The sequence below is a fragment of the Anarhichas minor genome, unplaced genomic scaffold (assembly GCF_050575085.1).
Source record: "Anarhichas minor isolate MPS153535 unplaced genomic scaffold, ASM5057508v1 ptg000062l, whole genome shotgun sequence".
In the NCBI taxonomy this organism is placed as follows: Eukaryota; Metazoa; Chordata; class Actinopteri; order Perciformes; family Anarhichadidae; genus Anarhichas; species Anarhichas minor.
In genome coordinates, this window is record NW_027466508.1 from 3,960,624 (window position 1) to 3,973,683 (window position 13,060).

General features: G+C 39.9%; 1 protein-coding gene across 1 annotated transcript; it reads left to right on the forward strand.

The window, feature by feature from the left end:
• The first annotated feature begins 572 nt into the window (after positions 1-572).
• On the forward strand, positions 573-2,256 carry serf2b (small EDRK-rich factor 2b). The gene is made up of 3 exons (XM_076077892.1): positions 573-730; positions 1,579-1,687; positions 1,831-2,256. The coding sequence occupies exons 1-3, from the start codon at positions 724-726 to the stop codon at positions 1,916-1,918; spliced, it is 204 nt and encodes a 67-aa protein (XP_075934007.1). The 5' UTR covers positions 573-723; the 3' UTR covers positions 1,919-2,256.
• The last annotated feature ends 10,804 nt before the right edge of the window (positions 2,257-13,060 follow it).

Genomic DNA, 13,060 nt, shown 5'->3' on the forward strand with positions numbered 1-13,060 from the left:
CATGTAGGCCTCCATGCGTCTCTCTATACGTGTCTCCCACCCTGGCGCTGACCCAGGATGACGGAGGAGGAGAAGAAAAGCCACTCTACGACAGTGCCAGGCTTCATGTCCTTCAATCAAAGCCTCGGATTCAGTAGGCTAGATAACAGTTTGACAAACCTTCTTTGTGTGATTGCTGGAGCCATAGAACACTACAAAATAAACTACAGATGCTAAACAAACTAAGAAATCAATTATGAAATTGTAATTATGACCGCAGTTACAGTCATAATTTTTCTCCCTGCATAAAAGTAGTCTTTGAGCAGATTTGACAGTATGTAAAATGTATCAATCGTTATGTATTTATTTGTGTAAAATAACTTATTAATATTATATCACGGTATACTTAATTCATTTTTTAAACACATGCCTTTCCATCTAAAAAGTTGTATACTGATTGTGCTATTCCTACTCTTACTCATATAAAGGATTTTAATGATTTAGTCTTATTTAGTATTATTGTGCCGCAAATCGCTTTTGTAGTATTAAATTGACGATTGCCTCGCGCATGCGCCGTGCAATCTGAGAGAGAGAGCCGTAACGTTCTGGTTCTCGCACGGAAGTCTCGCGCATACTCGGCAGCCTCAGAGGCGCAACGAAACAGCGACTGGAGCAACGAGAAGGGAACCGACTGCCCTTTGGCTGAGCTGAACTATTTGGACGAAAGAAGCGGCGGTTACTAAAATGACCAGTGGGTATCGACATATATTTTGACTGTAAGGCCTCCGTGTACTTTGTTGGGTTGCATGTAGTCTGTGCGCGTTGTTTTCTACCGGGCATTAGCCATGGCCACCGCCGACCCGGGCTCCGTCTATTTGCTGAAGAAGAACGTAACTTATTTCACGGAATTCATGCCAGTATTGTCACCCTTGGTTTATGAATCACGCACACCGATGGACGTGCGTTCTTTGTAGGGTGTAAAGGAGTAGATGGGCTCATGTTAAAGTCACATATCTGTGTCTGAACGTTACATTATGTGCGTTGAACGTTTGTCAACAACGATGTGCCAGCTGTTAGTGTGGGCCTCGGCCCACTGTCAATGAATAGTTACCAGAGACGTAACACGGATATCTGTGTATCAACGCGGCTCGTAGCAGACAGAATCTTTTTTTTTAATTTTGTATTTACAAATACGTGACTCTGCCTTCGTTGCTTGTCTTTGATTATTAGAGTGGTTCGTCGATCGGTAACACGATGGAAGAGGCTTTGCTGCCTCTGTACTGTTGTTCAGGCATGAAGCTGCTCTCCAGCGCCTCTCTGCCACGTCGGCTGCTTTTTTTTTTTGTTGGGGGGGTTTGCACCATTTTTATTCCTGCCATCATACAGTCGTACAATGTAAACTGTGTGTCACTTTAAACCATGTCTTGTAGACAGTGAATGTCTTTATAAAGGCGTGACATTTGTTTTTGTTATTTTTGCTGTTGAGTAATGGAGGTGTTGTTTTTTAAGGGTGTAGCTCACATTCCCGATGAGTTGCTCATTTAAATGCCATTTGTTCTGTTCATTTGTTTTTCTTTCACCCTGTTGTCTGTCATACAGGAGGAAACCAACGTGAGCTCGCCCGTGCGAAGAATGCCAAAAAAAGTACTGACAGTGGTAGAGGGAAGAGGGGCGACGATGGACTCTCTGCTGCTGCTCGGAAGCAGAGGTAAACACGGCTCTGCGTGACAATAAAGAAATGGGATGCACACAAAATACTTGATTTTTGCAGCATCAAAACAAAGTGTGTTGTACAGTAGAATCTGTCCCACCAAAGTCTATTCTCTCTTTAAATGTCCCTCTCTCCCCAAGGGATGCCGAGATAATGCAACAGAAGCAGCAAAAGTCGGCTGGAGGAGGGAAAGAAGAAAAGAAGCCACCAAGTCCGAGTACAGAATGAAGTCGGGAGACAAATTCAACTCAGTGCTTCAATAACATCCCATGTTTAGCATTCTCCCTGATATTTATAAGAACGGTCATTTTTATCTAGCCTCAAGAATCTAGGATCCTACATTCTTCCCCTTGGCAAATGACATCGCTTGTTGGATTTATATTTACTTTTGTCTGAGCAAGTTAACGCTTGTCCCACGTTGGTGCTGCATGCATAGAAGCATCAGTGGTGTAAGCAGCAGCAGCAGGAGAAAGAAGAACAATTCTTGACACGAGCACCTACGTAACAGTTGTGTATTTTTGTACAAAAATGTCCCCTGCTGGTTTCAAATAAAGTGTATCTTTTTAGTTCATGCTTGCTTGAGTTATTCTGAATGTTGAAGACAGTTTGTGTAATATTATTGTTACATGATCTGTAATACTGTTGTGGGGCGTTGAAGGGCTGGCGTTTACTTTTTAATTGTGTTGGCGACATCTCGTAGCATCTTTTTTTTGATGGCACCACATTGACTTTCAACTCACGGAAACGTATACGGCAGAGCGGATTAGGGATCGGCACTAAATAAACTACTACTTGCTACTTCTTAGTGTATTCTGGTATTTGGATAGTTTGACTTCATGCTTTGATTCAGTCTTTCTACAGATAGAAATTAAACTACACTACTTTATAGATTTCAACAAACAAAGGTGGATAATTGCTGTGATGGACAAATTTGAACCCAGGCCCTTGAAACCAGTCAAACCTTACAGGCACATAACTAAATGGTTCAATCTATTAATAGCATCTGCTGGACGGACAAGTTCAAATATTAAAACATTACTAATTCACTAATGTTGAACCTGCTAGTGTAACTGAATGATGAATTTTTCCCTTTATTTACACATCAGTTTCTGTTAAAATAGGTGCATCGTCATTGGCTTTAATCGCAAAGAGTCACTCAACAATCTGACAAAAGAGCCAATTAACTTAAAGACACTTCAAGTTTTATTATGATCTGTCTTCATGAATGCAGATTTAAAGTAGTCAGTCAAATAAGCCAAGGCAAATTAAGAAATGTGCATAATCATTAATTAGGGATTGCCACAGCTTTTTCTCGCAGCCTTTCTGTGACGGTAAGGAATATGATGACTTTACAGGATAAACTGGTTGTATATGTGCTTCACGTACAGAAATCACTGCCCATGGCCTCCCACCACCAATGCTGTCAGCGTCTGTGATCTGTGCATCCCAGAAAAATAGTAGAGTTGCCATTATGGGCACATACTAAGTAGACAAATATATGCATAACTGTTGTCGTACACAAGGAGATATTCATCCAGTCTTAGAGTCAGGATGGCAGCAGTTTTTGACAGTTGGCAAACAAGTGGACATACTCACGTTCAATAGTATTCTCTACAAAGTACGTTTGTCATTGTACAATAGGGTTGCGCAGCAAAATGCCGTTTGTTTTTCTATTTTGCTAAATAAGATAAAACACAAAATAAATAAAAAAATATATAGTAAAGAATAGCTCTTATTAGAGGTCCTGTTTACCATAAGTAATACAAGATATAGCATCATGCGGTTAAGGAAAGGATACATCTGAGTTCTGTCTCTGCTCTGTCTGGGTTGTGTAACAGCAAATCTATTGTAATTAGACCAAGTGTGCCAGCAGACAGGATAATACTCTAGTGCCATTCTGACCACTAGGTGGAAGCACACATCAAGGTATTTTTAATACTGTATTCTTACCAGTGAACATTGGATTTTTCAGAATTATGTTGATTATTTGCTTAAACTAGGTACGAGAGAACTTACAGTTTGTTATGTGTCAATTCAAGATATAAAGGGTATTTTGAAGTGGGGAAAAAAGCTTTTCATTAACGTGTTATTGATACTATTGAAATTAAGCGAGCACACACATTTTTTGCTATTGCAGAACATTTGTATTATGACTGTCGTCCTCCAACACAAGCACAAAGTGCATATTGCTGATATTTCATAGTGTGCAGTAAGCTACAGCTCAGCCTATTTATAGCCAATAAGCTGTGTCTCTATTTTTTGAAATCCATTGAGTTTGTGTCCTCAGTTCTCAGATTACAAGGCGTATAATTAAGTCAAAAGTTAAGCTTTTTTCCATCTCAGATAGCAGTGAAAGTAGCTGAAGAGTTGAATAGTGATAAGGGAACGAATGCAGAATCAGCAAATGCTTAAATTCGAGAAAATCCAAACCTCATCCGCTATCATCCATGATACTCTGCTTGCAGCTTTGGGGAGATCTCACTTAAATTCAAGCATAAGGCTGAACAGACTTTACTGTGGATTCTGGCAAGTTTTCTTAAAACAGACGAAGACAGCAGCTCAGTGGTAATGAGAGACGCAGAATGCGAAGAAAAGACGAGAGTCAGCTCGTCTAATTGAATTCATACAAGAAGCCTCGTCTCTTTATGCCTTCTCTGCTGAATTTGTTGAGATAGGGGAGCACTGCGCCAAAATGCATTGTTGCAGCAGAGCTGTTGCTATGCTATTTAAGATGTTGAATAGTCCAGTGTCAAAGAACAAATTGTGGAGAAGATGGACAACAATGTACTGTAGCTGTTTGGCTTTTCATATGTTAAATACGGCCATAAATTACCCACAGCAAGGATGGGTGTAGTCATTTAATCTCAGCAAAATTGAATCCTATTTACATTTGAACCTCAGTAATCCAGTCAGTGTCAGCTGTGTACTATGTGTAGGTAATAGTACAATACAGATATATAGGTAAAATAGAAGCTGTCAATGTGTAAATCCAAAATAACCTTCAAGTGAAATCTGACTTAAAAAAGAAGAAGAGAATTAAATAGTTGGGTCAAAGACACCGGAAAAGGTCTGTAGGTCTGATGGGACATGCTGGATGCTATCCAGTCCCTTAAAAGAACATTACGTTTGTACGATGGTTCAGGATTTATCCACAGGTTAGATGTCTTCTTCTGATGTAGTCTAGCCAGTAGTCTTGTCTAGTTAAACACACAGGGCTCAGAGCTCAGTCGCAGCACACAAGATCTGGCCCAGACATGCTACCCCCTAATTACAAGGTCTGTAGCCAGCAGTGTAACACTATGGTTGTATTTGGGAGCTCAGTTGGGAGTCTCTGGATGGCCACCGCTAGAGAACTACCTCTTTGTCACGTGGGCTGACCAAAAAGTCTCTGAGAGTGTCAAAAATCCAATTCCCCAAGATTAAACCTCCTCCAGACTGCTGCAGGGATAAGGATTTAGTTCTTTAGGGTCTGTTAGCCAAGGCACATACAATAACACTGGTCTCGGGTTTGGGACCTTTTTGTCACACAATAAACAGACTGCAAAAATCCAGTCTGTTATCTGTACATCCATCACTGTGTGCCTTGGATCAGCCTCCAAACAGGACCGGAAGAGATGACAACGGACAGTCAGGACTGCAGCGAAAAATCAAGCGGCAACCTTCCCTCCATTCAGAACTGGTCACATCACCGCAGACCCTTCACACCCCGGACACAACCTGTTACAACTTCTCCCTTCTGGTGGGCGCTACAGAGCACGGTACGCCAAAATAACCGGTTTCTTCCCATAGGCCGTCACTCTGATGAGCATTTAACATGCATTAAATGGCACTATAGATATTTAATATTTTATTGTCTTTTGTGACATATCACTGCCAAAGAAAAATCTAAGCCGACATAATACTGAATATAGTGCACTGACTGATGTATACATGCATATACTGTATAGGTCCACTCGTTATGTATTAATGTATACATAACTCTGTGTGTGTGTGTGTGTGTATATATATATATACACACACACACACACACACACACACACACACACACACACACACACACACACACACATATATAGACACAGTTTTGTATACATTTATCTTCTTTCACCCACTGGTATACACAGAATAGCTAAATGTTTATGTATGTCCTTTTTGTCCTAGTTTTTGCAGTATTTCTGTGTATAATAAGGGCAAATATATGCAGAGTCAAACTGCTGGTATGTGTACTCATACCCAGCCAATAAAACTGATTCTGACTCACCATCTCAATCAATCTTATTACAAATATATATCTTTCAAATATCCAATAAAGCCAGACTTGTCTATCATGTTCATCATATGGTTGATAAATATAGCCACGGACAGGCACTTAAAATGCTTTCAAGACGCTAATGACTGTAGTGACCTACAACACATTCACAGAGCATGGTTTAAATCGATGCTGTGTGTATGCAGAGGAATGAAGAAAATGTGCTTTTCCTGCCCGGCTTCACTCTTTTTTTAATGGTCTTGCACCTCTTAACCCTTTCACACATGAATACTTCTCATGATGCCAACCCAGAAGCTCCTTTTACTGCTGTATGTATGTTTCTGAAATAGAGAATCCGCCAAGCTCCTGGAAAGCAAATGCTAAAACGCCTACATGCACACATGCAAGATCATTATGTGTACATACACATAGAAGAATGTGTGCATGTACACACCTACAGTATAATGCATATGTATATTTGTCCACATGAAAAGTGTAATTGTACGTGGATTTTTAGAGCTGAAAAATTAAATATAAAAACACATTTCACACAAAACGCTTGTAATCCAAAAGTTCCTGCAATAATTGGTAACCTTCCAAAGCGAGAAGCAAAAGCTTCTGAATTTGATCACCATTATTCAATTTAAAGGAATAGTTTGACTCTTTGGGAAATGTGCCGGCTTTGTTCTTGGCCTCCGCTGAATGTCGAGTGAGTGAATGAGCATATTTCCAAAAATATGAATCGATTTCTCTAAAAAGAATATAAAAAGGAGCACAAACAGAGGCGGCATTTGAACTGCTCTCTCCTATTCTTTTGTATGTTGACACAAGCTTGTGAAAACAAATCCCCCCTGGGACAACAATGACTAAAGATCTACCTATCTCTGGCCTAATATGTGACACAACACTATACACAAACACTCAAAGTGTCTTTCATTTTAGTGTGTCCACAAAACCTATGTCTTATACTCTGAAATCAACTTTGAGCCTCTTTAATTTGGAGATGTTTTTGAATTATTACTAGATGAATTACAATCAGCATCCGTTAAAGGAAATGAACTACCATGTGAATAAGCAGTTGTGGAGAGATGACATGTGTGACCTGGGAAGTTGGGTTTGGACTGATTTAAAAGATCTTCCAGCTCCTTTCATTGACTGTGAAAAGTAAATCTGCTTTTCAATTTCACCATCAACGAAGCGTTGCCATGAAATATGCAATGCAATCACAGCTGAAACGCAAACCGACTGTAATTGTTTTTTGAGGCTGGGGCAAAACAAAAGGCGCTTTTCACAGCGCAGTGATTTGTTAATAATGAATAGCAAATTACCGTCTTTGCTCTTCATCAAATGGTCGATGACAGCTGGCGTTGGAAGTAAATGGGATCTGTCACAGACAATCGAAAGAGAGAGAGAAAATGTCAAGATTTTGCTGGATTTGGAAAAAGAGAAAGACGGACAGACATGGGCTGAAAGGGTGAGGAAAAAAGAGAATGTTTTAGTTTTTATCAACCCTGAGTCATTCTGAGGAAAGATGCTGGATGAGAGTCCTCTGCACAGTCAGCTCTGGGTATCCCCTCCTTGCTATCCTAGAGCATCAGATCTTTCACACACATGGGCAGTCTGTGAGGAAAGACTGTTACATGATTCCTGCTGGCAACTGATCTCTGTCTCAGCAGGAGTGTTGGGACATCAATAAGGTGCGGTTTATTCACAGTGCACTGTCCTGTCTCAGCAGGAGTGTTGGGACATCAATAAGGTGCGGTTTATTCACGGTGCACTGTCCTGTCTCAGCAGGAGTGTTGGGACATCAATAAGGTGTGGTTTATTCACAGTGCACTGTCCTGTCTCAGCAGAGTTTCCTGCAGAACTGAGGCTCAAAATATTGTAAATTGGATAGACAGACCGTCAGTGATGTCTGGATGTAAGTAGGTGCATCTATCATTTCTTTATGCAGCAACACATAATTAAACCCCATTTATGTTTTATGGCCTTATTTGCTTTCAGTTTTATATTTGTCCACTAATATTTGATGTGATCAGCTTGATTTGATTTGAAAACTATCTCTATGAGGGACAATGATTCAATTGTTGCTTTGGGAAACACACCTGTAAAGGGAAACAAGAATAATAATGCTTGCTTTCTGTACAGCTCTTCACGCTGGTCTCACCTGCCCTTTTCAACAGCAGACATGAATGCCAACCAAATTAGTCTAGATCATTATCACAACTCTCCAAATCCGTTGACGTATGAGAAGTTGAAGAATCCCATTCATTTCTATGGAGAGCAAGAGAGTTGGCCACGCGTTGCATGACGGACACGACACGGCGAGTTGACTGACCATACGTCGTATCTGCATTTGCATAATCACAACCCGACCTCTACTTTATGCAAATGAGGTCCGTCCATCGCAAGGTAGCAGGCTCGTGAAACTCAGATCAAAGAGGAACTGAGAATAAAACATGTTCTTGTGAGGGTCTGGTGTTTGTTTATGAGGCCAGATGGTCAAAAAGTTACATTCAAAAACTGCACTCACTCTTGTTTCTTTAAAAGCACTTTACCATTTCCAGAGGAGCATCGAGTGGTCAGACAACATATTTGGTTGCAGATGTTTTTTGCAAATGGTGGTCAGTGATATGCAGTACACAAGCATCTAAGGAAAAGAAGAGTCCTTTAATTTAGTTTGCAGCAACTCTGGTCAAGAATAGATGAAGGAAACGAAATAACTGACTGTGGTTAAATGTAGGAATAGTACATTTAAGACATGAACTGTTAATAAGGGCATGGACAGATCTCGTATTGACCTCTCTGAAGGCCAGGCCCTCGATATTCAAGTAATCTTCAGATGAAATCTGGTTTCGATATGAGGACAGTGCTGGTGGTTGACACTGGACGTGAGGAGCTCAAGCGTACCTCATATCCCTCATTTTTATGGTTGAGGAAGAGGCTATCTCATCACCATAATCAGCAAACGATAGGATGTATCTTAAGTGAATCAACAACAATAATTATAACAAAAATTTACATATAAATAACTGCAAAAATGAAATTACATTTTAAACAAACTTTTTTTTAAAATAACAAATGCTACTTCATGCTAATTGCAACACAAACAATTTGGCGTTTATTAAAGACTCCAACGGTTTTATCCCTCTACGACCAAAACTCACCGAACCAGCAGCCGAAGAAGAGAAAACAAAATGTCTTACCTTTGCTGTTTTGTGATGAAAGAGGGTATGTCAACACTGCTAATAGCTACTCTGATGCATTCACTTGCACCCCTCCAGCATCGACCATCGATCAGCTTTTCCTCTGCCTTGCCTGTGAAAACACGGTGTGTCTCCTTGTGGTGGATGATTTGTGGTACTGTACTCCTCCTTCAGGCTTTGGCCTTCAATATAGACATGATCTTTCCTTATAAAGCAATGGGTTATGTTGCTCTCTGAATGGGAACATGTTTCGGGGTCTGATTGATTGATTTTTCTAAATAGTCTAAAACTGTAAAATGAGTTTAACAGTTACCTGGGAAAATTTCAAATGGTACCCAATGAATGCACCCAAATGTCCAATTTAAAGATTCCACCTCCGACTTTGCTCCGCTTCCCTCTACTAGCATCAGTCCGTGCACAGGACGAGTTCAGATCTACTGATATGGTCTGCTCGAAGTTATGGGCGGCAACTGCATCATTCTAAAGGGATATTAACTCGAAAACTGTATAGTTTTGTTTGGCAATTAAATCTTTCATTTATGCCGTGTTCCACCTTACACCTCTGCAGAAATCTCACAAGTGTTTCTTTGGGCATGTCATTTTCAAACAGGGGCCTGAGCCAGAGGCCAAAGAGGTAAATGTGTATAATATTGAGGTAACGAATATTCAGCTTGATGACAACACTCACAAGAAGGCAGAAGTTGTTTTAAATAGGCTATTGAGGTGTTCATGTCATACCTATAATGAATAAATATATATATATATATATATGTTTTTTAAATAATTTAAAAAATAATTTATCCATTTTCACTTTCTCGCCCTCAGACATGCCTTCTATACAAGCGTCCAGGACTAAAGCAAATAACAGCATAAAATAGACTCACATGCATGTGTCAAAACATGTATTTTATTCATTTATCTTAAAAAATTAAAATAAAGTGCTTTTTATGTACAATATAATAAAAACAACAGTCACAATCTCAATGATACAAAAAATACAGTTCACAATGTTATTTGTACACAACAATTAAAAAAAAAAGGAAATCATGCAGGCAAGACCACATTTGTCTAATAGTTATTCAGTCAACTAAGCTGATGGTGTTCGGTATGCTGAGGCGACGCCGTCGGTGCGTCTCATGGCTGAGCCGATATGGAGGATTTTGGAGCTGTGCTTGCATCTTACGGCAGCACTACATTGTGCAGCACAAACGATTAATTATAGTCATTTATTTGTAGTACGTTTGAACAAAATCCTAAAAAGATGTTGCAATGGATTACCTACTTAAGCCATTTTAGGAAAATAGACCACGGTAGATGTTCTACAAAATATGCAACAGTTGGCTACATTCATGTCCAGTACAGTATGTTGCATTACTGAGAAGCCACTCAAAATGAAGCATCAATCACAATGGTAATGTTTGCTGTTAAAGGAAAAGCACGTCATTAATAAATATGCATTTATAGTATTTAGGATGTACTTTTTGGCATCGTTAACTATAAAGGTCAGATGGTATTGAAACTTCTGATTTACTACAAATATTCTTAAATATTGACCTCTTCAGAAAGACGTTTCTTACATGCACAGTATCCCTTCTGACACAAGCAAAAACTGCAGAATGGTACATGATTTTGAGCAGCTCCCAGTCTTACTGTTTGCAGGTTTAAGTCAATGGTGGCTTGGGTGAATCTGTAAATCTACTGTTGACCCGTGGAGTTTAGTGTGCCCATGGAGGGCTACAATCACGCCATTCACCACATCACTGTTGGGTAGTGTACGATGTGGCACGTGGCTAAAGGCAGAACAACTTGACACCTAAAAGGCATTTTGAAACGATGTTGTGAGGTTATCCACCAAGCATCTGAAGCAGGGGTCTCAGCCTCCAGAGAGACATTTTATAGTTTAGAAAGTCTAAAGCAGTGGTGGCAAACAATGCTTTGCACCAAAGCTTTTAGAGTCTCGTTTGTTCTTGTTATGCATCGGTTGGCAAAGGTTATACTCTTATTTGGTTAGTCTCAGCAAACAAAGTTAAAGGAATAGGTAGACCTTTTGGGATATACACTTATTTGTGTTAGATGAGAAGATCGACACCAAACGCTGTCTGTATGGTGAATAGCAGCTTAGCTTAGCACAAAGACTAGCAACATGAGAAGCCTTCAGGAGAATCTCGCCAGCTGCTGCTGGTGGTAGCTTCAAATTAAGCATGCAGTCATAAGTGGCATCACTTTTCTCATTTAACTCTTAGAAAATGAATAAGCATATTTCCTACAAGATCAAACCACCCCTGTAATTCAGTTTGACATGAAAAAAACAAGATCCCCCTCCTGCTTGGACATGCTTGATAAAACCCAGTCCAGGTGCTGAACTGACAGCATGGTGAGACATGTGCAGTACTCTGTGCAAGATTTTGAAATGTATGCTGAAGTAGGCAGTAAAGCACTATGAAAACAAAATATCAGCAGTGTTCACTCTCTAGTTTCAAGACTATCTCTACAACACATCTTGCACAAGGTCCCTTGAAAAAAAACAAAAAAAACACACAATATTAAGCACAGATACTGTATATACACACAACAAAAAAAAGAAAAAAAAAAAAAAAAAAAAAAAGGAAACACTGACCACTGTTGCGCAGTGCACTTTGTCAACTTGTAGCAGTTACATAGCATTACGTCATCTGCTCAGTGTTGGAATTAGCAAAATGTTTATTCTGTAGGATACTGGAATATACTGTATACTGCAGGCTTACTCGTTTAATACAGTGAGTTGGTGATGTATTCTAAGACATGTGGCGCCATATCGTCCCTATGGCTGTGTAAATGTTTCTCATTCCGATTTACACGACACCGTCAGCTTCCTACATCTTTGGGAATTTCTGCTCGTCAAGTCTCGAAAGTTGAAGCAATGTGGGTGCAGGTGTGTGTGTGTTCGTAATGGCTGCACTGGTCCCTGTAATAACAGCGTTCTAAAAAATAATTCTCCTCAGCAGCCACGTCTTCCGTCTCTCAGTAGTTGCATTTCTTAAGAGTACGAGCTGATTTTACAGACGTGCAAACCTGTGAGTATTCAAGACCCTGATTACTTGTGCTTTCACATTAACGTCGCAATGACATCTTGAGTAAGTGTGGGGAACTCAATGCATGTAAGAAATGCAACCTGGTGGAGGAGGGTTATATCGAGCTGATACAGCGCTCTGCAACTACATCACTACGTAGTGCAGTCTGGATAAGAGAATATGAAATACCATCTCTCCACTACAGTGACAGTTTTTATGGTTGTTCTGCGATTTGTTGACTTGTTAGCACTTAAATGAACCAAATAGTTTGTTTTGTTAGCGCTCATCAAACTCAATAGTTTCAAACTGGTTGTGCCCGTTTGTTTCAGTGTATACTAAGACGGTATTAGACTCCTTTAAGAGTGGCTGAAGGGAAACTGGAATATTTTCTCACCCGACAATCACAAGACAAGTTTTCACAAGAAGTAATCTCCATGCCATATCATTTGAAAGTGTGAAACACAGTCTTTGTTATGAGCCAACAGTCTGAAGAGAAATGTCCAACTTTGCACTTCACATTTGTTTGTCATTAGTAGTGCCATTTTACCTTCGTGAAACCCACCTCTGGGCCCGTCACCATGTGCTCTTTGACAGTGATCAATGCTATAAGCATGGGAGTGGTCATACCAGAATGGCACTATTGCATTTAGATAAGACAATCAAGTTGTTTTTTGGCACAGTGCACATGATGATTTCTGTGCTGGCCTGATGATGGGAGAGGAGTGGACGTCCCCCTTTTTTTTTTTTCTTGGCCTCTCTGTGCTTGTAAATGTCCACCATGACTTGACATAATCCGAGGTCTCTTTTCCATATTCGCCTCAAAGACAGAGTCAACAATGTTTCCTTATCATGGTACCTGCAGGTT

What these genes read in the sequence shown, in the direction of transcription:
- serf2b (XM_076077892.1), top strand. An exon ending in GCTGCTGCTCGGAAGCAGAG is followed by an intron (nt 1,688 to 1,830) that starts GTAAACACGGCT and finishes TCTCTCCCCAAG; the next exon opens with GGATGCCGAGATAATGCAAC.